Source organism: Oryctolagus cuniculus, chromosome 12 (assembly GCF_051225735.1).
Source record: "Oryctolagus cuniculus isolate XC-2025 breed Fujian yellow rabbit chromosome 12, ASM5122573v1, whole genome shotgun sequence".
Lineage (NCBI taxonomy): Eukaryota > Metazoa > Chordata > Mammalia > Lagomorpha > Leporidae > Oryctolagus > Oryctolagus cuniculus.
Window position 1 is genome coordinate 100,675,419 of NC_142878.1, and position 20,571 is coordinate 100,695,989.

The 20,571-nt window shown below is 56.7% G+C and overlaps 2 protein-coding genes across 3 annotated transcripts in view; both read left to right on the forward strand.

The window, feature by feature from the left end:
* Positions 1–18,596, forward strand: part of LOC100344616 (zinc finger and SCAN domain-containing protein 2) — a 33,995-nt gene extending 15,399 nt beyond the window's left edge. The window contains exon 3 of one of the 2 annotated variants that reach the window (XM_089310753.1): positions 13,115–18,596. In XM_089310753.1, coding sequence (XP_089166879.1) covers positions 13,115–13,119 — 5 coding nt within the window. In that variant the 3' untranslated portion in view covers positions 13,120–18,596. Of the gene's footprint in view, positions 1–40; positions 174–13,114 lie in introns of those variants that run through there. The other variant, XM_051828036.3, reaches the window with a different exon arrangement.
* LOC149123196 (uncharacterized) overlaps positions 1–20,571 on the forward strand; it is a 31,346-nt gene that overhangs the window by 1,180 nt on the left and 9,595 nt on the right. The window contains exon 2 of the mRNA XM_089309606.1: positions 41–5,053. Within this exon, the coding sequence (XP_089165732.1) occupies positions 41–1,362 (1,322 nt within the window). The 3' untranslated portion in view covers positions 1,363–5,053. The remainder of the gene's footprint in view (positions 1–40; positions 5,054–20,571) is intronic.

Genomic DNA, 20,571 nt, shown 5'->3' on the forward strand with positions numbered 1-20,571 from the left:
CAGGAATCGAGTCGGCACAGTGTGTTTTTCGTTGTTACAGATTTTGACACACACAGCGACAACGGGGAGAGTGACTCCGAGACAGGCCGTGCGTCCCGGGCCCGCGGGGAGGTGCCGCCCCAGGGCAGGGACGAGGGCCAGCTCATAGGCCTGCAGGGCACCTACCTGGGTGAGAAGCCCTACGAGTGCCCGCAGTGCGGGAAGACCTTCAGCCGGAAGTCCCACCTCATCACGCACGAGCGCACGCACACGGGCGAGAAGTACTACAAGTGCGACGAGTGCGGGAAGAGCTTCAGCGACGGCTCCAACTTCAGCCGGCACCAGACCACCCACACGGGGGAGAAGCCCTACAAGTGCCGGGACTGCGGGAAGAGCTTCAGCCGCAGCGCCAACCTCATCACGCACCAGCGCGTCCACACGGGCGAGAAGCCCTTCCAGTGCGCTGAGTGCGGCAAGAGCTTCAGCAGGAGCCCCAATCTCATCGCCCACCAGCGCACCCACACCGGGGAGAAGCCCTACTCGTGCCCCGAGTGCGGCAAGAGCTTCGGCAACCGCTCCAGCCTCAACACGCACCAGGGCATCCACACCGGCGAGAAGCCCTACGCGTGCAAGGAGTGCGGCGAGAGCTTCAGCTACAACTCCAACCTCATCCGGCACCAGAGGATCCACACCGGCGAGAAGCCCTACGCGTGCAGCGAGTGCGGCCAGAGGTTCAGCCAGAGCTCGGCGCTCATCACGCACCGGCGCACGCACACGGGCGAGAAGCCCTACCAGTGCGCCGAGTGCGGCAAGAGCTTCAGCCGCAGCTCCAACCTGGCCACGCACCGCCGCACGCACCTGGTGGAGAAGCCCTACAAGTGCGGGGCGTGCGGGAAGAGCTTCAGCCAGAGCTCCAGCCTGATCGCGCACCAGGGCGTGCACACCGGCGAGAAGCCCTACGAGTGCCGGGCGTGCGGCGAGAGCTTCAGCTGGAGCTCCAACCTGGTCAAGCACCAGCGCGTGCACACGGGCGAGCGGCCGCACAAGTGCGGCGAGTGCGGGAAGGGCTTCAGCCAGCGCTCGCAGCTCGTGGTGCACCAGCGCGTGCACACCGGCGAGCGGCCCTACCAGTGCCTCCTGTGCGGCAAGAGCTTCAGCCGCGGCTCCATCCTCGTCATGCACCAGCGGGCACACCTGGGCGACAAGCCCTACCGCTGCCCCGAGTGCGGCAAGGGCTTCAGCTGGAACTCGGTCCTCATCATCCACCAGCGCATCCACACCGGGGAGAAGCCCTACCGGTGCCCCGAGTGCGGCAAGGGCTTCAGCAACAGTTCCAACTTCATCACCCACCAGCGGACCCACGTGAAGGGGAAGCTGTGCTGACGCTGCGGGGGGAGGGGGACCAACTTCACCACCCACCAGCGGACCCACGTGGAGGGGAAGCTGTGCTGCCGCTGCGGGGGGGAGGGGGACCAACTTCACGACCCAGCAGCGGACCCACGTGAAGGGGAAGCTGTGCTGACGCTGCGGGGGGAGGGGGACCAACCTCACCACCCACCAGCGGACCCACGTGAAGGGGAAGCTGTGCTGACGCTGCGGGGGGAGGGGGACCAACTTCACCACCCAGCAGCGGACCCACGTGGAGGAGGAGCCGTGCTGCCCTGGACCATCCCTGGGGTTTCCTCTGCTGCAGTCTTGCCCGGCTCTCATTCCTAGGGCACTGGCAGAGGCCAGCCTCGCCACGTTCGAGAACAGAAACTGGGTCTCATGTTTCACCGCTTGGTTGGGCTTCTCCCTGATTCTTCTGTGCCTCAGTTTCCTCCTTGGCCTGGGGGGAGGGGGAAATGTGTCTCTGTGTGAGATGGAAGACAAAGAAATACCAGACATGTGTGTGTGTGTGGTTGTTTTGCTGCCACTGTTGGGCCAAGGTGCCTTCACCCCAAGCCGCCAGCCTCCCGGGCCCCTGCCCACAGCAGAACCTGCTTCTCCCGTCTGCGCCGTCTTGGGCTTCGGTATCAGCTCAGGATGGAGGGGCCTCTGCAGCTCCGAGACACGCACGTGAAGGTCAAGCCCTTTCTATTTCCGTAAAGTCCAGAACCAACACGCTGCAGCCTGGAACGCAGGCCCCAGCGCCCCTTCCACTGGTCGGAGGCCAGGGCCTGTCGGGAGAGGTCTGCACGGAGGGCACCACGTGGTCTGCTCACTGCCCTGTGTTCAGTCGGCTGTCAGGGGAACACACTTGACCCTGGGCCTCGTGTTTGCAGCGTGACGTTGGACCCCAGGACACCTGCCGTCCGGGGTGCCGGTTTGTCTCATCAAGGGCCAACAGTCCTGCAACCTGCAGACTCCCACGCCCAGACTCCTGAGTTAACTCCGTCTATGCATTCGTGATCTCCCTGTTAACGTTTTCACTTTCTCTGCAGAGCTAGCACTCTGTCCGCTTTTCTGTACTGAGAACACCGTTAAGGGTTGATTGAGGACATCAGCGCTTCTGGGGAGACGGGGGCTGGGGGCCGGAGCTTGTCCTCCTCCTGTCACCGCTGACCTGGGGATGCTGGCAGTGGAGACGGGAATGCGAGCAGATGAGGGGGTTGCTAAAAGGAAGGGGGGCGGGCAGGTGTTTCCCAGAAATGGGAGGTCGCCACCTGCTGCTGCCTGTGGAATCTGCTCAGAATCAGCCTGGATTCCCAGGGGACAGACGTGGCACGCCGCCGAATAAAGTGGAGTCCCGTTCTGAGTCTGGTTTTTTTTTTAAAGATTTATTTATTCAAAAGGCAGAGTGAGAGAGCGCTTCTATCCACTGGTTCACTCACCAAAGGGCCACAACAGCCAGGGCTGGGCCAGGCGAAGGCCAGAAGCCTAGAACTGGATCTGGTCTCCCTCACGGACTGCAGGGGCCCAGGGACTTGGGCCACCTTCCTCTGCATTCCCAGGAGCATTAGCAGGGAGCTGGATGGGAACTGGGGCATCCTAGACTCGAACGTGCACTCTGACGTGGGCTGCCAGCTTCACGGGTGGCACCTCAACCCAGTCCACCACCATGCCAGTATCTGTTCTTTTTAAGGCGTGCTAAGAAGCTGAACTTGCCAGTTAGCAAGCCAGTGCTTCACTTCCCTGTCCCACCTCCCCACAGCCACTTCTCCAGGCTGAAAGGGGCCGAGAGCTTCGCGAGGAGATGTCAGCTGCTTCACCGACGTTACATTAACGAACCCGGACTCTGCTGCTCTACGTCCAGGACTTGCAGCAGAAGCCTTGGCTTAGGATCCAGGCGGCTCCCGAGCCCTCGCTGGGAGTCCTGTGTACCCCGGATCAGCCGAGTGACCCAGGGAGTTTCAGGCTGTCACAGCTGCTAAACCCAATCTAGCAGGCCGTGGAGTTGCCACTGCTCACTCCATCCCTGCGTCTGCCAGAGACGCTCACCAAGGACTCTGCCGTGACAGCTGGTGCCGGGCGGGGGGATGTGGACAGTCGCAGTGCCTGTCAGCGGAGGAGGCGTCTCCTCCATCTGGGAAGACAGAGAGCGGGCCTGCCAGAGAGACTCCACAGGGCGGTCTCCTGAGGAAAATGAGTTCCGGGACTCGATTACGGGACTCGAGTAGAAGAGGGCACTAGATGTGTAAGTGTCAACTTGAGAGAAGAGTTCATGGTACGCACTTGAAACCTTGAACTCCTCCCCATCTAGCAGGAAGACAGCATCTTGGGGTGGGGGTGGGGGTGGGAGCAGCGTAGCTGGAACTGCAGCCTTAGGCCGCAATAGGCGGGGGAAGGACAAATTGTGGGTCCTGAAAGGTCGCCAGGCCATCACGTCATGGCCTGCGTCCTCCAGGCGGGCCCACAGAGGCGATGAGGGGTGGGCGTGCACTGTGTCCCGTGGCTCCGTGCTGGGAGGAAAGACACAGTCCTCTTCCCCGAAGGAATTCCGGGAGCCCTGATGCCCTGGGCAGGTGCCCCTCCGCCCCAGCTCAGGTACCACCTGTGTCTGCTCTTTCCCCACACGGGTCCCTATGTTTAGGGACGGAGCTCCAGTCACCAGCTGACCTCCAGGACCACGGCATTCACCTTGGGACGATCAGAAATCTACACTAAAAGCAGCAACAACAAGACAACTGTCTCCATCTCGCTGGGAAGGGCCCCTCCGCAGGACTTCAGTGACTCTGGCCACTTCCCGCTCCCACTCCCCACACTCTTGGGGCAGTTCTCAGAGGCAGCCCCCAGGCTCAGCTCACATCCTCAGAGACCCTGGAACCCGCCAGGTGTGCGCTGCGCCTCCCATCCCCAGACCACAAACCTCAGCTGGCCTCCAGGCGCAGCCCAGAGACCTGGTTGGCTGTTTCCTCTGGGGTCCGGGCTCTCCGGGCTTGCTCCTGCAGCCTGCACCCCCGCTGGCGCTGTTCCTAGAGCCGCACTCTCCGCCCGTCCAGAACTCGCCTCCCTGCCTGCCCGCCCCTGTACTTCCCTTGGGGAAGCACCCGGCCTCCCGCACCCGCAGCCCGGCACGCGGCCAAGTCTTCCTCCCTCACCTCGCTCACAGCCTCCCGAAGCCCCTGGCGTAGCTCCGATCCCGGCCTGACACCTGTCCGGGCTCCCTAAGCTCCCCACCGGTGAAGCGGAGCTGCCCCGGGCCGGGCCTCGGTTCTCCCTAGCGGGTCCCCGGGGCCGGAAGCTGCCCCGTTAGTGCTCTCAGCGCTCCCCGGGGACCCCTCCCCGACCCTCGGACGTTTCACCTGTGAAGCAGGAGAGACTCGGGGATTCCGCCAAGTGAGGGCCGAGCGGAACGGCTGCCCTCCCGGGCTCTCCCAGCCGCCGCCTCTGAACGCTCGACCCTTTAGCACTTACCGCACCGCGCGGGAACGCGCACCCTCTGCCACCCGCACAGCGCGCGGCCCCGCGGTCGGCGGTGGCGTGAGCGAGCGCTCACCCGGGAAACGAGATGTGTGTGCAGGGGCGGGGAAGTGGGGACGCAGTGTCGTCGCCGGCGCAGCCCCGCCACAGCGAGGCGCTTCAACCCGCAGGACATCTGGGGTCCCAGCTGCACACTAACAAAAGACTCGGGCCAAGCCGCCAGGGCAAGGGGGTAAGCAGGAGCAACGGCCGCTCCGGGCCGTCGACGAATACGTTCCCAAGCTCTGCAGCCCGGGGGTCCCCTCACCCGCCGCCCGACGCGCGCGCTAGCACTGGCCTGCCCACCCTGGGAAACTAACGGGCGCCGGAGAGGCCCTCGTTACCTCATTGGTCAGCACTGCTGTCTTTCTGCGAGCAGGGACCTCTGGGTTCCGGTACCTTTCTGGAGCTCCACTTCCGCTTCCGGTGGTTAGGGTGCCCGCCACATTCCCGCGCTCGGGTCGCGGCTCCGGGTCACGGGGTTTCGTAGGAGTTTGTGCGGTCACGGAGGCGGTGCCGTGGGGCGGATAGTCGGAGGTCACAGGCACTGGGCTGACGGTCCCTTCTCTCCGGGGCCGCCCCGGGTGGGCGCGGCCTGGCGCAGAGCCAGCATCCGGCCTCGCGGACCCCGATCGGCGCACGCCCTCGGTGTCGCCATCCGCCGGGCCCGATCGGCTTTTTTTTTTTTTTTTTTTTTAAGTATCCTTGTTCTTTTTGTTGTCCTTGTTATTAATCCCTGTTAACGAGGGCACAGTCTCCTCGTTTGAGAAGCCTGGGCAATGCAAAACAGGGCTCCCGAGGCTGAGAAACCAGCCAGAGACGAGGGAAGTGTAGCAGTTTATTTCATTTGATAAGACTGATTTTAGTTATTTGAAAAGCAGAGTTACAGAGAGGGAGACACAAAGAGATTTCCATCCACTGGTTCACTCCCCAGATGGCTGCAGCAGCCAGAACTTGGCCAGGCTGAAGTCAGGAGCTTCCTGGTCTCATCAGGGCGCAGGGGCCAAGCCCAAGATTTGGGCCATCATCCTCTGCGTTCCCAGGACAGTAGCAGGGAGCTGGGTCGGAAATGGAGCCGTATCCTGATTACTCCGCTTTTGATCCACACATACCGGCGCCTATATGGGCTGCTGCCATCACAGGTGGTGGCTTTACCCGTTACACTGCAGTGCCGGCCCAGGCAGGCCCCGCCAAGGGCACTTTAGTTTAGCGGCTGGAGCCTTAGATTCTCTGAAACTGGAGCCAGCTTTTTCGGGTGCTGCTCTCCAAGGTGCTGCTGCCTTGTGCAAGGGCTCCGCTTTGTCCTGGGCTTCGGCTTTGCACTACTGTTTCCTGGAGGCCACCAGTGCTGGGGAGGGCAAATGCCTCATTGTGTCGTAGGTGGTGTCCATCAGCCCACGCTCATTCTTCAGCCTTGTAAACCGCTGTAGTAGACACAACGTCATGCTCCCCTACTTCCAGCAGATACCAGCCTGACTCCTGTGTGTGTGTGTGTGTGTTTCTGACTCCTGTTAAACCTCTGAAACTGGGGCCAGAGCTGTGGATAGTAGTTAAGTCTCCGCCAGCATCCCTTACAGGCGTTGGTTTGAGTCCCGGCTGCACCACTTGGATCCAGCTCCTGGCTAACGGCCTGGGAAAACACTGGAGGACGGCCAACATGCTTGGGAGACCTGGAAGAAGCTCCTGACTCCTGGTTTCTGATTGGTCCAGCTCCGGCCGTTACAGCCAAATGGGGAGTGGACCAGCGGATAGAAGATCTCTCTCTCTCTCTGCCTCCCCTTCTCTGTAGCTCTGCCTCTCAAATATATATATATATATATATATATATATATATATGTATTTTATTTGACAGGTAGAGTTATATTCAGTGAGAGAGAGAGACAGAGAGAAAGGTCTTCCTTCCATTGGTTCACCCCCAAAATGGCCGCTACGGCCGGCGCTGCGCCAATCCGAAGCCAGGACCCAGGTGCTTCCTTCTGGTCTCCCATGGGGTGCAGGGCCCAAGCACCTGGGCCATCCTCCACTGCACTCCCAGGCCACAGCAGAGAGCTGGACTGGAAGAGGGGCAACCGGGACTAGAACCTGGTGCCCATATGGGATGCCGGCGCCTCAGGCAGAGGATTAACAAAGTGAGCCACGGCCCCGGCCCCACAGCCTCTCAAATATTTTTTTTTTAAATGAGAACTGGAGGGCCAGCGCAGTGGCATAGCGGGTAAAGCCACTGCCTAGCAGTGTCAGCATCCCATGTGGGTGCTGGTTTGAGTCTGGCTGCTCCACTTCTGATCCAGCTCTCTGCTGTGGCCTGGGAAAGCAGCGGAAGATGGCCCAGGGGCTTGGGCCCCTGCACCCGTGTGGGAGACCCGGAAGAAGCTTCTGGCTCCTGGCTTCAGATCGGTGCAGCTCCAGCCGTTGCAGCCAACTGGGGAGTGAACCAGCAGATGGGAGACCTCTCTGTCTCCCTCTACCTCTCTTTCTTTCTCTGTGTAACTCTGACTTTCAAATAAATAAATAAATAAATCTGAAAAAAAAAAAAAAAGAACTGGGTCATCTCCATTTATAAAGACACAGACCAAGATGACCTATGAGTTATGAGTTCCATCCATTCAGAAGGAAAAACAGCTCACCAAGTCAAAAAACAGACAGCCATAGAGATAATGCTGTGTTATCAATTTGCTTATTTATTTATTTATTTATGATTTTAAAATTTATTTGAAAGGCAGAGTTACAGAGAGGCAGAGGGAAAGAGAGAGGTGTTCCCTCCACTGGTTCACTCCCTAAATGGCCATAGCTGCCAGAGCTGCGCCAATCCAAAGCCAGGAGCCAGGAGCTTCTTCCAGGTCTCCCATGTGGGTGCAGGGCCCAAGGACTTGGGCCATCTTCCACTGCTCTCCAAGGCTATAGCAGAGAGCTGGATAGAAGGGGAGCAGCCGGGACTTGAACCAGCGCCCATATGGGATGCTGGCACTGTAGGTGGTGGCTTTACCTGCTTTGCCACAGCACTGGCCCCTTAAATTAATTTTATTTAAAAATTTATTTTCAAGGCCGGTGCCACGGCTCAATAGGCTAATCCTCTGCCTTGCAGCGCCGGCACACCAGGTTCTAGTCTCGGTCGGGACACTGGATTCTGTCCCGGTTGCCCCTCTTCCAGGCCAGCTCTCTGCTATGGCCCGGGAGTGCAGTGGAGGATGGCCCAAGTGCTTGGGCCCTGCACCCCATGGGAGACCAGGAGAAGCACCTGGCTCCTGCCTTCGGATCAGCGTGGTGCGCCGGCCGCAGTGCGCCGGCCGCGGCGGCCATTGGAGGGTGAACCAATGGCAAAGGAAGACCTTTCTCTCTGTCTCTCTCACTGTCCACTCTGCCTGTCAAAAAAATAAAAATAAAAAATAAAATAAAAATTTATTTTCAGGCTGATGCCGCAGCTCAGTAGGCTAATCCTCTGCCTTGCGGATCCAGCACACTGAGTTCTAGTCCTGGTCGGGGCACCAGGTTCTGTTCCAGTTGCTCCTCTTCCAGGCCAGCTCTCTGCTGTGGCCCTGGAGTGCAGTGGAGGATGGCCCAGGTCCTTGGGCTCTGCACCCATACAGGAGACGAGGAGAAGACCTTGCTCCTGGCTTCGGATCAGTGCGGTGTGCTGGCCGCTGCAGCCATTGGAGGGTGAACCAACGGCAAAGGAAGACCTTTCTCTCTGTCTCTCTCTCTCTCACTGTCCACTCTGCCTGTCAAAAAAAATTTATTTTCATCTACTTGAAAGGCACATTAACAGAGAGAGTTCTTCCACCCACTGGTTTATTCCCCAAATGGCTACAACAGCCAGGGCCAGGCTAGGCCAAAGCTGTGAGCCTGGAACTCCATCCGGGTCTTCCATGTGGGTAATGGTCCCAAGCACTTGAGGCATCTTCTGCTGCTTCCCAGGATGCATCAGTAGGAAGCTGAATCAAAAGTGGAGTAGCCGAGACTCAAACCAGCATTCCAGAGTAATGTGTGGGTATCCCAAGTGTCAGTGTAATCTGTTGTACCATGTCTGCCCCATCAAAAAGTTTTTAAGATTGATTGATTGATTGATTGATTGATTGATTTGAAAAGCAGAGTGAGAGAGGGAAAGACCTTTCATCCACTGATTCACTTCCCAAATGGCCTGAATGACCAGGGCTGATCCACACCGGAGCTGGGAGTCCAGAACTCCATTTGGGTCTCATATATGGGTGGCAGGAGCCCAAGCATTTGGGCCATCATCCGCTGCTTTCCCAGGCGCATTAGCAAGGAGCTGAATCAGCAGTGGAGCAGCCGAGACTCAAAACAGCGCTCTGACAGGGATGCCGGTGTTGCAGCAGCCACTTAACCTGCTGTGCTACAGTCCTGGTCTTCCCTCAAACTTCTGCAGGGGCTGGCATTGTGGCTTAGCCAGTGAAGTCTATGACAGTGGCATCCCACATGGTGCCAGCTCAAGTTCTGGCTGTTCTTTTTCTGATCCAGCTCCCTGTTAATGGCCTGGGAAAAGCAGCAAAGACCCAGACAAAGCTTACCCTAGCCCAGCCTGGGCTGTTGTAGCCATCTGGGGAGTGAACCAACTGATGGAAGATTTCTCTGTCCCTCCCTGTCTCTCTGGAACTTTCAAATAAATAAATCATCTTTTTTTTTTTTTAAATTGCAGCAAGCTATTTTAATTTCATTTCCCATGAACTTGATTAATTAATTAACTAATTATTTTATTTATTTATTTATTTTTGACAGGCAGAGTGGACAGTGAGAGAGACAGAGAGAAAGGTCTTCCTTTGCCGTTGGTTCACCCTCCAATGGCCGCCGCGGCCGGCGCGCTGCGGCCAGCACACCGCGCTGATCCGATGGCAGGAGCCAGGAGCCAGGTGCTTTTCCTGGTCTCCCATGGGGTGCAGGGCCCAAGCACCTGGGCCATCCTCCACTGCACTCCCTAGCCACAGCAGAAGGCTGGCCTGGAAGAGGGGCAACCGGGACAGAATCCGGCGCCCCGACTGGGACTAGAACCCGGTGTGCCGGCGCTGCAAGGCGGAGGATTAGCCTAGTGAGCCGCGGCGCCGGCCAACTAATTACTTTATTTGAGAGGCGGAGAGTTCACATCCTTTGGTTCCCTCCTGAAATGCTGGCAATAGCCAGGGCTGGTCCAAGGCTATAGCCTGGAGCAGGGAAGTCAATCCAGGTTTCCCTTATTGGTTAGTAGGATCCCAACTGTTTGAGCCATCGCCACTGCCTCTCCAGGTCTGCATTAGCAGGAAGCTGGAGTTAGGAGCAGAGCTGGGCACTGAACCCAAATACTCTGGTGTGAGACATAGACAATTTTTTTTTTTTTTTGACAGGCAGAGTTAGTGAGAGAGAGAGAGAGAGAGACAGAGAGAAAGGTCTTCCTTTTTCCATTGGTTCACCCCCCAAATGGCTGTTACGGCTGGCGCGCTGCGCCTATCCAAAGCCAGGAGCCAGGTGCCTCCTCCTGGTCTCCCATGCAGGTGCAGGACCCAAGGACTTGGGCCACCCTTCTCTGCCTTCCCGAGCCACAGCAGAGAGCTGGACTGAAAGAGGAGCAACCGGAACAGAATCTGGCACCCCAACCGGGACTAGAACCCAGGGTGCCGGTGCCACAGGTGGAGGATTAGCCAAGTGAGCCGTGGTGCCAGCCAATTTTTTTCTTTAAGATTTATTTATGCAGCCAACGCTGTGATGTAGCAGGTAAAGCCGCCGCCTGCAGTGCCAACATCCCATATGGGCGCCACTTCTCCAGCCTCCAGTATGGCTGCCAGTTTGATTCCTGGCTGCTCCACTTCCAGTCCAGCTCTCTGCTGTGGCCTGGGAAAGCCGTGGAGGATGACCCAAGCACTTGAGCCCCTGCACCCATGTGGAAGACCTGGAGGAAGAAGCTCCTGGCTCCTGGCTTCGGATTGGCGCAGCTCTGGCCTCTGCGGCCAATTGGGGAGTGAATCAACGGATGGAAGACGTCTCTCTCTCTCTCTCTCTTTCTGTTTCTCTTTCTGCCTCTCCTTCTTTGTGTAACTCTGACTTTCAAATAAATAAATATTTTTAAAAATTTATTTACTTAAAAGAGTTACAGAGAGAGAGAGAAAGAGAGGGAAAGACAGGAGAGGCCTTCCATCTGCTGGTTCATTCCCCCAAATGGCCACAACTACTGGGACTGGGCCAGCCAGGAGCCAGGCACTTCCTCCAGGTTTCCCACATGGGTGCAGGGGCCCAAACACTTGGACCATCCTCCACTGCTTTCCCAAGCCATTAGCAGGGAGCTGGATCAGAAGTGGAACAGCTGGGAATCAAACTGGTGCCCATATTGGAAGCTGGAGTTATGGGAGTCGGCTTAACCCGCTGTGCCACAGTGCCGGCCCCGTCTGTGAAGTCTTTTTTTTTTTTTTTTTTTTTTTTTTTTGACAGGCAGAGTGGACAGTGAGAGAGAGAGAGACAGAGAGAAAGGTCTTCCTTTTCCATTGGTTCACCCTCCAACGGCTGCAGCGGCTGGCACGCTGCAGCCAGCGCACCGCGCTGATCCGATGGCAGGAGCCAGGTACTTCTCCTGGTCTCCCATGGGGTGCAGGGCCCAAGCACTTGGGCCATCCTCCACTGCACTCCCTGGCCACAGCAGAGAGCTGGCCTGGAAGAGGGGCAACCGGGACAGAATCCAGCGCCCCGACCGGGACTAGAACCTGGTGTGCCGGCGCTGCAAGGTGGAGGATTAGCCTAGTGAGCCATGGCACCAGCCCTGTGAAGTCTTGAACAGGCCCCTCCAGAGGGAGGAGGGACATCAGGGGGAATATTTTGTCAAACAACATAGTGGGGGCCTGTGTCCCCCTTGCTCATGTGAGTGACAGATGACTGGTCCCCGTCAGCTATGGGCAGGGGCAGATTCGGCCTGGTAGGTGATCCTTAATACAAGGAGGGTCCCTGGGCCAACTCCGGTGATGCAGAAGCATCACCAAAAATGGAAAACAATCCAAACCTGGCCGGCAGTACCTCGGTAGGTGTCCAGAACCAGGAAGGGTATCTGGAACTTTCATCCGAGACCATGTTGGTTCTCACTGACCCTCCCTGGATAGGCAAAGCAGACACTGTGAGAGGGGGAGCTGAGACCCCCACCTGTGAGCTCCAACAGCTCCTGCCTCTGCGTGAAGCCCCGCAGAGCAGGGTGGTGGTGCCCGGGGGCGAGTGCAGCCCGCAAGTGAGCCACACTTCCTCCGGCGTCTCCTCCTCCTGCAGTGGGGCGCTCTGCAGCCAGCCCTCACTCCTCTCCAAAATCCCCAAAGAACTTGACCCTGCAGAGAGGCCCAAGGACTCCGATCAGGCTTCTGCATTTTATCAGCCTGAAGATAGCTGCCCAAGTCTCCTTACTTCTATCGGCAGGGCCACGGCTGGGGCAGTGAGAAGCTGTATTAAAATCGGTCTTTTGGCTGGAAGACCTTCAGCGTTGCCCCGGCGGAGCGGGGACAGCCCTTGGCTCGAAGAGACGTGTAACACACGGTGACCCAGCAAAGGCTGCCAAGGACGTCTTCCACAAAGGACGTGGGGTTGGCATGGTCAGAATAGACCTGAGAACCAAGTCTTGTGGTGGCGTGGACTTTTCTACTTCTGGTCATGCTTACGCTGATACAGGGAAAGCGGCAGGCAGCCTAGAGACCGCATGTAAGGTCTGTAACTTGGACTCCCAGGAAATACTCTGGGGACAGAAATCTCTCTGGAGAGTAAGTTGCTGAAGGTTGAAACTGGCTCTCTCTCTCTCTCTCTCTCAAGATTTATTTATTTGAAAGGCAGAGAGTTAGAGAGAGAGAGGTCTTCCATCTGCTGGTTCACTCCCCAAATGGCCGCAACAGCCAGAGCTGAGCTGATCCAAAGACAGGAGCCAGGAGCTTCTTCCAGGTCTCCCACGTGGGTGCAGGTACCCGAGCACTTGGGCCATCCTCCATTGCTTTCCCAGGCCATAGCGGAAGTGGAGCAGCTGGGACTCAAACCGGCACCCATAAGGGATGCTGGCACTGCAGGTGGAGGCTTTACCCGCTACGCCACAGCGCCGGCCCCCGAAATTGACCCTTGATACCGTATTTGTACTGAACACAGGAAAAAAGAGTGGGAAACTGATGGCCTCCTATAAACGGGATTGTTTCAATCTTGGAAGTAATGTTGATATAGATTTTTCTGGACCAACCATCTATGGGCCAAATTGGCTTTTGAAGGTTGGCTTGCTGGCTCTCAGATGAGTTTTGACATAACCAAATCCAAACTGTCACAGGATAATCTGGCCCTGGGTCACAAGGTTGCAGACTTCCAGCTGCACACCCACGTAAAGGATGGCCCTGAATTCGGAGCTTCCATCTACCAGAAGGCCAACGAGAAGACTGAAACCGGTGTGGACGCCTGGCAGTAACACCACGTGTTTTGGCATCGTAGTAAATCCAAGCTGGATTGTAGGACTTCTCTGTCTGCTAAAGTAAATCACACCAGCCTGGTTGGACCCTCTGACCAGGAGTCAAACTGACCCTCGCCGCTTTGATCGACGGGAAGACCTTCAACGCAGGAGGCCACGAGGCTGGGCTGAGATTTGAACTTGAAGCTTAACGTGGTTTTGAGTAAAGCATCACATTGGTCCCTGGCAGCGAAGAGAAATGAACCCCCTGTGTGAACCTTCAGAAGTGTGAACTTTTAAATTCTCCAAAGAATTGTGATGCTCCCGGCACGGAAGCCTGGCGATTCAGGTGCGCCCAGAGGCAGGCTCTGGGAGGCGTGCCTGGACGTTGTGTGTGTGTGCCGCGCTCCTGTTCAGTTCCCGGGGGGGAACCTTCACGTTAACCTGGGCAGCAGCGTGCTGTCACAGCCTGCACGTCCCCCCCCCCCCCCATGCCTCCATGACCTTTTAATATGATTCCTCTCCGTGCTGTAGCGCGATCTTTGGTTCTGCATCAGCGTAACTAAAATAAACCCATCACATTTGGAACACTGAAAAAAAAAAATCAGCCTCTTCCCAATCTGCTTGTGTGCCCAAAGGTGCGGCTGACTCCGTGGTTCTCTGGCTGGATCTCGCGCGTGCAGCGGTGGTGGTGTGTAGTGGGGAAAGCCGCAGGGTCAGACGGGCCCGTGTGCGGATCCCAGCTGTCCCTGCGCTACACGTGCCCCTCTGAGTCGCTAGGAAAAGCGGAAGTGATAGGAGAGTTAGCTCGTTGCTTTCTTTTTTCTTTTTTTTTTTTTTTAAATCCCCTTCTGTCCTTTTGATTGCATTTTAGGGCCAAAAAGGGCTCTCTCTCTTTAGTCTCTCCTATTTTGTTGCTTGGCCTTGGGCCCAGGTATTGGAGGCATTATGTATCCCGTTCCCCCAGGAGCTGCTGGCCTTTGGCGTTGTGACCTTGCTGTCTCCTGAGAGGCACCGAGGCAACCGGAACCCGGATGGAGAACCACCCAGAAGTAACCTGGGAGAAGGCTCCAATTCAGGGCCTCCCTACCTACAAATGCCTTTTCCTTTCAAGGTGGAGTCAGCAGTGGGGTTCCCACCTAGTGAGACCCCACTTGCAGACCTTTTTTAAGTTGAATGTTTCAAATCCATTCCTTCCTTCAATCTTTAAACGAAGCTTAGAAATCCAGTGCTGGGGCCGGCACTGTGGTATAGCGGATAAAGCCACTGCCTGCAGTGCCGCCATCCCATATGGGCGCCTGTTAAGAGTCCTGGCTGTGGCCGGCGCTGTGGCTCACTAGGCTAATCCTCTGCCTGTGGCGCTGGCACACCAGGTTCTAGTCCCGGTCGGGGTGCTGGTTCTGTCCTGGTTGCCCGTCTTCCAGGCCAGCTCTCTGCTGTGGCCAGGGAGTGCAGTGGAGGATGGCCCAGGTGCTTGGACCCTGCACCCCATGGGAGACCAGGAGAAGCTCCTGGCTTCGGATTGGCGCAGTGCGCCGGCCACTGGGGAATTAAGCAACAGAAAAAGAAGACCTTTCTCTCTGTCTCTCACACTGTCCACTCTGCCTGTCAAAAAAAAAAGAGTCCTGGCTGCTCCACTTCCGACTCAACTCCCTGCTATGGCCTGGGAAAGCAGCAGAAGATGGCCCAAGCCCCTGCACCCATGTGGGAGACCTGGAAGACGCTCCTGACTCTTGGCTTCCACCTGACCCAGCCCTGATCGCTGCCACCATTTGGGGAGTGAGCCAAGTGAGCTAGTGGATGGAAGAACCTCTGTCTCTCCTTCTCAGTAACTCATTCAAATAGATAAATAAATCAAAAAAAAATTTTCCACTGGGAGTGATTTTCTTGAGTCCAGAAAGGACACGAGATTGAGGGCCCGAGCTGTCTGTAACCACGTGGATGAACCTGGGTGTGCAGGTAGAGATTCGGCCAGGATTTGTTGTTCCCTCCTAGTCCTTGATATTATTTTCACTGGGCCTTCTCAAGAATCTGCTTTGACTTTTTTTCCTCACAAATTTTTATCTCCTTTCCCTGGCGAATCAAATGATGGGGGAGGGGGCAGCATTGTGGCACAGCAGGTTAAGCCTGCACTTGTGATACCAGCCCTATCAGTGCCGGTTCAAATCTTGGCTGCTCTGCCTCCAGTCCAGCTTCCTGCGGATGCCTCTAGGAAGGCAGTGGGAGATGGCCCCAAATGTTGGGGTCTCTGCTACCCATGCGGAGACCTGGATGGAGTTCCTGGCTCCCGGCTTTGCCTGGCCTGTACCTGGCTGCCTCTGGCAGCCATTTGGGGAGTGAACCAGTAGATGGAAGGCCTCTCTATTACTGTCTTTGTTTGTCCCTCTCTCTGTCCCTCTGCCTTTCAAATAAATAAGTACATCTTTTTTAAAAATAAGATGATCGGAGTTTAATTCACCAAACCGTAGGTCTTCTGTTTATCTCCCTGCAAACAGATGTCCCAGCTCACAGTGGGAGCTCCGACAGGGAGCAGGACCAAGACCTGCAGAGCCCAGGCCCTCAGCACTCCCAGGAGGAGCGTGTGGGAGGCTGCCCAGGCCCTGCCAGGCTTCAGGAAAGCCACGCCCCGGAAGTGTGCGGCTGGCAGGGCCTGCAGGATGAGGTGGCCGGAGTGCACTGGGGCTCCGAGGAAACCACGGATTTATTGGGAATTCCCAGTGAGTCCTGGATCCCTGAGGCGCTCCGCACCCACCACCAGAACCGCCGGGTGTACCAGATCACGGCCGGGTGGCTGCGGGAGTGTGGCTTCCTGCGGGCCCTGAAGCAGTGTCGCTACCGCTTCAAAGCCCTGCAGACGACCCACCGCAAGGCCAGGAGCGCCCCACGCCGGGAACCTGGGCCTTCTCCGACGAGAAGGACGCCCTGATGCGCCCCGCAGGCAGCCACCCCCACTGCAGAGGGGCTGGGGCTTTGCTTGGACAGCGTGAGGAACTGCGCAGAGGGTGCTGGGGGCAGGAGGCCGTGCCGGCGGAGCCCGTGTCGGAAGGGCCGCAGGGCAGAACCCGGTGTGTACGGCAGTGCCTTGGAAAGAAGGGCATTCAGGAGCGGCGGCAGAGGATCCTGCAGGGTAGCCCCCCGACTGGTACGGCGGGAGGAGGGTCCTGGTTGCTTTTTTTATTGATTGATTGAGCTATTTGTTCATGTGAATGGCAGAGCTACAGAGAGGCAGAGACAGAGACACACACACACACACACACACACACACAGAGGTCTTCCATCTGCTGGTTCACTCCTCAAATGGCTGCAATGGCCAGAGCTGCGCTGATCCAAAGCCAGGAGCAGGGAGGCTCCTCAGGGTCTCCCACGCGGGTGCAGGTGCCCAAGGCCTTGGGCCATCTTCCACTGCTTTCCCAGGCCACAGCAGAGAGCCAGATCAGAAGTGGAGCAGCCGGGACTCGAACCAGCACCCACATGGGATGCCAGCACTGCAGGCGGGGGCCCCACCTGCTGTCACAGCACTGGCCCCTACTTATTTATTTTAAAGATTTATTTATCTATTTGAAAGGCAGAGTTATAGAGAGGGATAGGCAGAGGCAGAGAGAGGTCTTCCATCTCTGGTTCACTCCCCAAATGGCTGCAACAGCCGGGGCTGGGCCAGATCAAAGCCAGGAGCTGAGTTTCTTCCAGGTCTCCTACGTGGGTGCAGGGGCCCAAGCACTTGGACCATCTTCCACTGCTTTCCCAGGCCACAGCAGGGAGCTGGATCGAAGTGGAGCAGCCGGAACAAACCAGCAGCCACACGGATGCCGGCATTGCAGATGGCAGCTTCACCCGCTTCGTCGCAGCACTGGCCCTGGTGTTAGGATTTTATCCCCGTCATATAATGTGTTGTGAGCTTTCCAGATTTTTACAAAAGATTTGTTTGTTGAAGCTACCACACTATGAAAATTCACTGTTCTTTTGAGAAACTTATCTCCAAACTGTCATCCCCACATTTTTCTTCACATTATGCCTGAACGAGCTTGGGCCATCCCTGTCTACTCCCCGCTCTCACTGTCCCCTTTCCTCGATCTGAGCGGAGTGCCAACAGTCACTGTCCACTCGTCCTCAGGTCCATCCAAGCTGGCTCCTGCTCAGCTCACTTCCCAGAATGCTTTGCACAGAGCTCCAACAGGGCTAGGCCAGGGGCACTGGCAGGATCTCCGAGGGTGGGATAACCTGAGGGCGCTCTCCCCTCTCTGTACCTGGGGTAGTTCCAGCACTGCTGGGAGCCCCAGCTGCACAGCCCCAGTGCTAGCCAGCAGGCAGCGGCCCCATCCCCACGGGAGACCCCCTGTGGCAGCTCCTGTCCTCCCACCCCCCCACCCCACTTCCTCTTTCAGTTGCTGCCTCCTGAGCTGCCCGCCACTCATTTCCTCCCGCTGGGGCTGGGGGAGGGACAGTGGCTCAGTCTTCCGGGCCAGACACTGACTGAGACATGGTTTATCAATATTTTCCAGCAAAGCAGCTTTCAAAGTCAGGAATCAGTTGTCCTCCTTTTAAAGGCTCACTTGTGCTTCTCCTTGGGGAACCGGGAGTGTCAGCGGCAGGCTGGCCTAGCTCCAGGCTGGGGAGCCCTGCTTTGCAGCATTTGGCAATTTTTTTTTTTAAGATTTTTATTTATTTATTTGATAGGTAGAGTTACAGACAGTGAGAGAGAGAGACAGAGAGAAAGGTCTTCCTTCTGTTGGTTCACTCCCCTAATGGCCGCCACAGCCGGCGCTGCGCTGATCCGAAGCCAGGAGCCAGGTGCTTCCTCCCGGTCTCCCATGGGGTGCAGGGCCCAAGCACTTGGGCCATCCTCCACTGCTTCCCTGGCCACAGCAGAGAGCTGGCCTGGAAGAGGAGCAACCAGGACTAGAACCTGGCGCCCATATGGGATGCCGGCGCCACAGGCAGAGGATTAACCAAGTGAGCCACAGCACCGGCCTCAATTTTTTCTATCTAAGAGTCATTTAAAATAAGCAGAGAGAGACAGAGAGACTCTTCCATCCATTGGCTCATTCCCCAGATGACTGCAATAGCCAGGGCAGGGCCAAGCTGACGCCAAGAACCAGGAACTCCATCCACGTCTCCCACGCGGGTGGCAGGCGCCCAAGCACTCGGCCCTCTATCTGCTGCCTTCCCGGGCACATTAGCAAGAAGCTGAATGGGAAGCAGAGTCGTCAGGCACTCCAGTATCGGATGTAGGGGTCCCAGGCAGCAGCTTAACCCACCATGCCACAAAGTCCACCCCTTGCCAATTTCTTTCCCACTGTGGCTGGTTTCAAGGCAGCGATGTGACACCACGACGCAGAATTGAGAAGGATCTACAGAACCTGCTGTCATCAAAGTGGAGTCAAGTGGAGCAGTGACTGAAAAGAAGACTCCCAGGGGCTGGCATGGCTCAGTGAATTAAGCCACCACCTACAATGCTGGCATCCCATATGGGCGCCAGTTCAAGTCCCGGCTGCTCCACTTCCGATCCAGCTCCCTGCTAATGCGCCTGGGAAAGTGGTGGAAGATGACCCAAGGCCCCGCACCTACATGGGAGACCAGTCTCCTGGCTTCGGCCTGGCCCAATCCTGGCCATTGCGACCATCTGGGGAGTGAACCAGCAGATGGAAGATGCCCACACCCTCCTGTAATGCTGCCTTTCAAATAAATAAATCTTAAAAAAAAAAAAAAAAAAAAAAAAAAAGTGAAAGTGGTCATATCTTGAACGGCGAACTTTAAATATTTTTAAAATAAAAACATTCTATCAACCTATTGTTAAGTATTCAAAGAATTTACCTCAGTTTTTTTTTTTTTTTTTTTTTTTTTTTTTGACAGGCAGAGTGGACAGTGAGAGAGAGAGACAGAGAGAAAGGTCTTCCTTTGCCGTTGGTTCACCCTCCAATGGCCGCCGTGGCCGGCGTACTGAGGCTGGCGCACGCGCTGATCGGAAGCCAGGAGCCAGGTGCTTCTCCTTGTCTCCCATGGGATGCAGGGCCCAAGCACCTGGGCCATCCTCCACTGCACTCCCTGGCCACAGCAGAGAGCTGGCCTGGAAGAGGGGCAACCAGGACAGAATCTGGTGCCCGGACCGGGACTAGAACCCGGTGTGCCGGCGCCGCAAGGCGGAGGATTAGCCTATTGAGCCACGGCACCGGCTTTTTTTTTATTTTTTATTTATTTATTTTTTTTGACAGGCAGAGTGGACAGTGAGAGAGAGAGACAGAGTACCTCAGTTTCAAATGTTAGGTTTTCCTCACTTCAAAATAATTCCCAAGAGCTAAGGGCTGAATCAAATCTACACGGTGAAGCCCCCATTCCCAATGTGACTGTTTGGAGACGGCCTAGAAGGGAATTAGGTTTAAATGAGGCTGTAAGCATGAGGCCCTAATCTGATAGATCCAGTGTCCTTCCAGGAAGAAGAGGGTGGGCATCCAGCCCAGCACTGAAGGATCCAGGTCAAATGCCTGTGTCCCACCTCAGGGTAGCAGAGTCTGCTACCCGGCCCGCTCCCAGCCCCAGCTCCCTGCTAATGCACCCACTGGGAGGCCCCAGCTGAGGGTTCAAGTCGTTGGGTCCCTGCCACTCACACGGGTGACCCTGATTTTAGTCCCCAGCTCCCGACTCTGGCCTGGCCCAGTCATTCAATTTTTTAAAACATTTATGTGGGGGCTGGTGGAGTGTGTAAAGCTACCACCTGCAGTGCCGGCATCCCACATGGGCACTGGTTCAAGTCCCGGCTGCTCCACTTCTGATCCAGCTCTCTGCTATGGCCCAGGAAAGCAGTAGAAGATGGCCCAAGTGCTTGGGCCCCTGCACCCACGAGAGAGACCCGGAAGAAGCTCCTGGCTCCTGGCTTTGGATGGGCCCAGCTCCAACCATTGCTGCCATTTGGGGAGTAAACCAGCAGATGGAAGACCTCCCTCTCTCTCTTCTCTGCTTTTCAAATAAATAAATAGACCTTTCAAAAAAATTTTATTTGAAAGCCAGAATGACACAGAGGGGAAGGGCCTCCACGGCCAGGCCAAAGCCAGCAACTGTTTTTTTTTTTTTTTTTGACAGGCAGAGTGGACAGTGAGAGAGACAGAGAGAAAGGTCTTCCTTTGCCGTTGGTTCACCCTCCAATGGCCGCCGTGGCCGGCGCGCACTGTGCTGATCCGAAGACAGGAGCCAGGTGCTTCTCCTGGTTTCCCATGCGGGTGCAGGGCCCAAGCACTTGGGCCATCCTCCACTGCACTCCCGGGCCACAGCAGAGAGCTGACCTGGAAGAGGGGCAACCGGGACAGAATCTGGTGCCCCGACCAGGACTAGAACCTGGTGTGCCGGCGCCG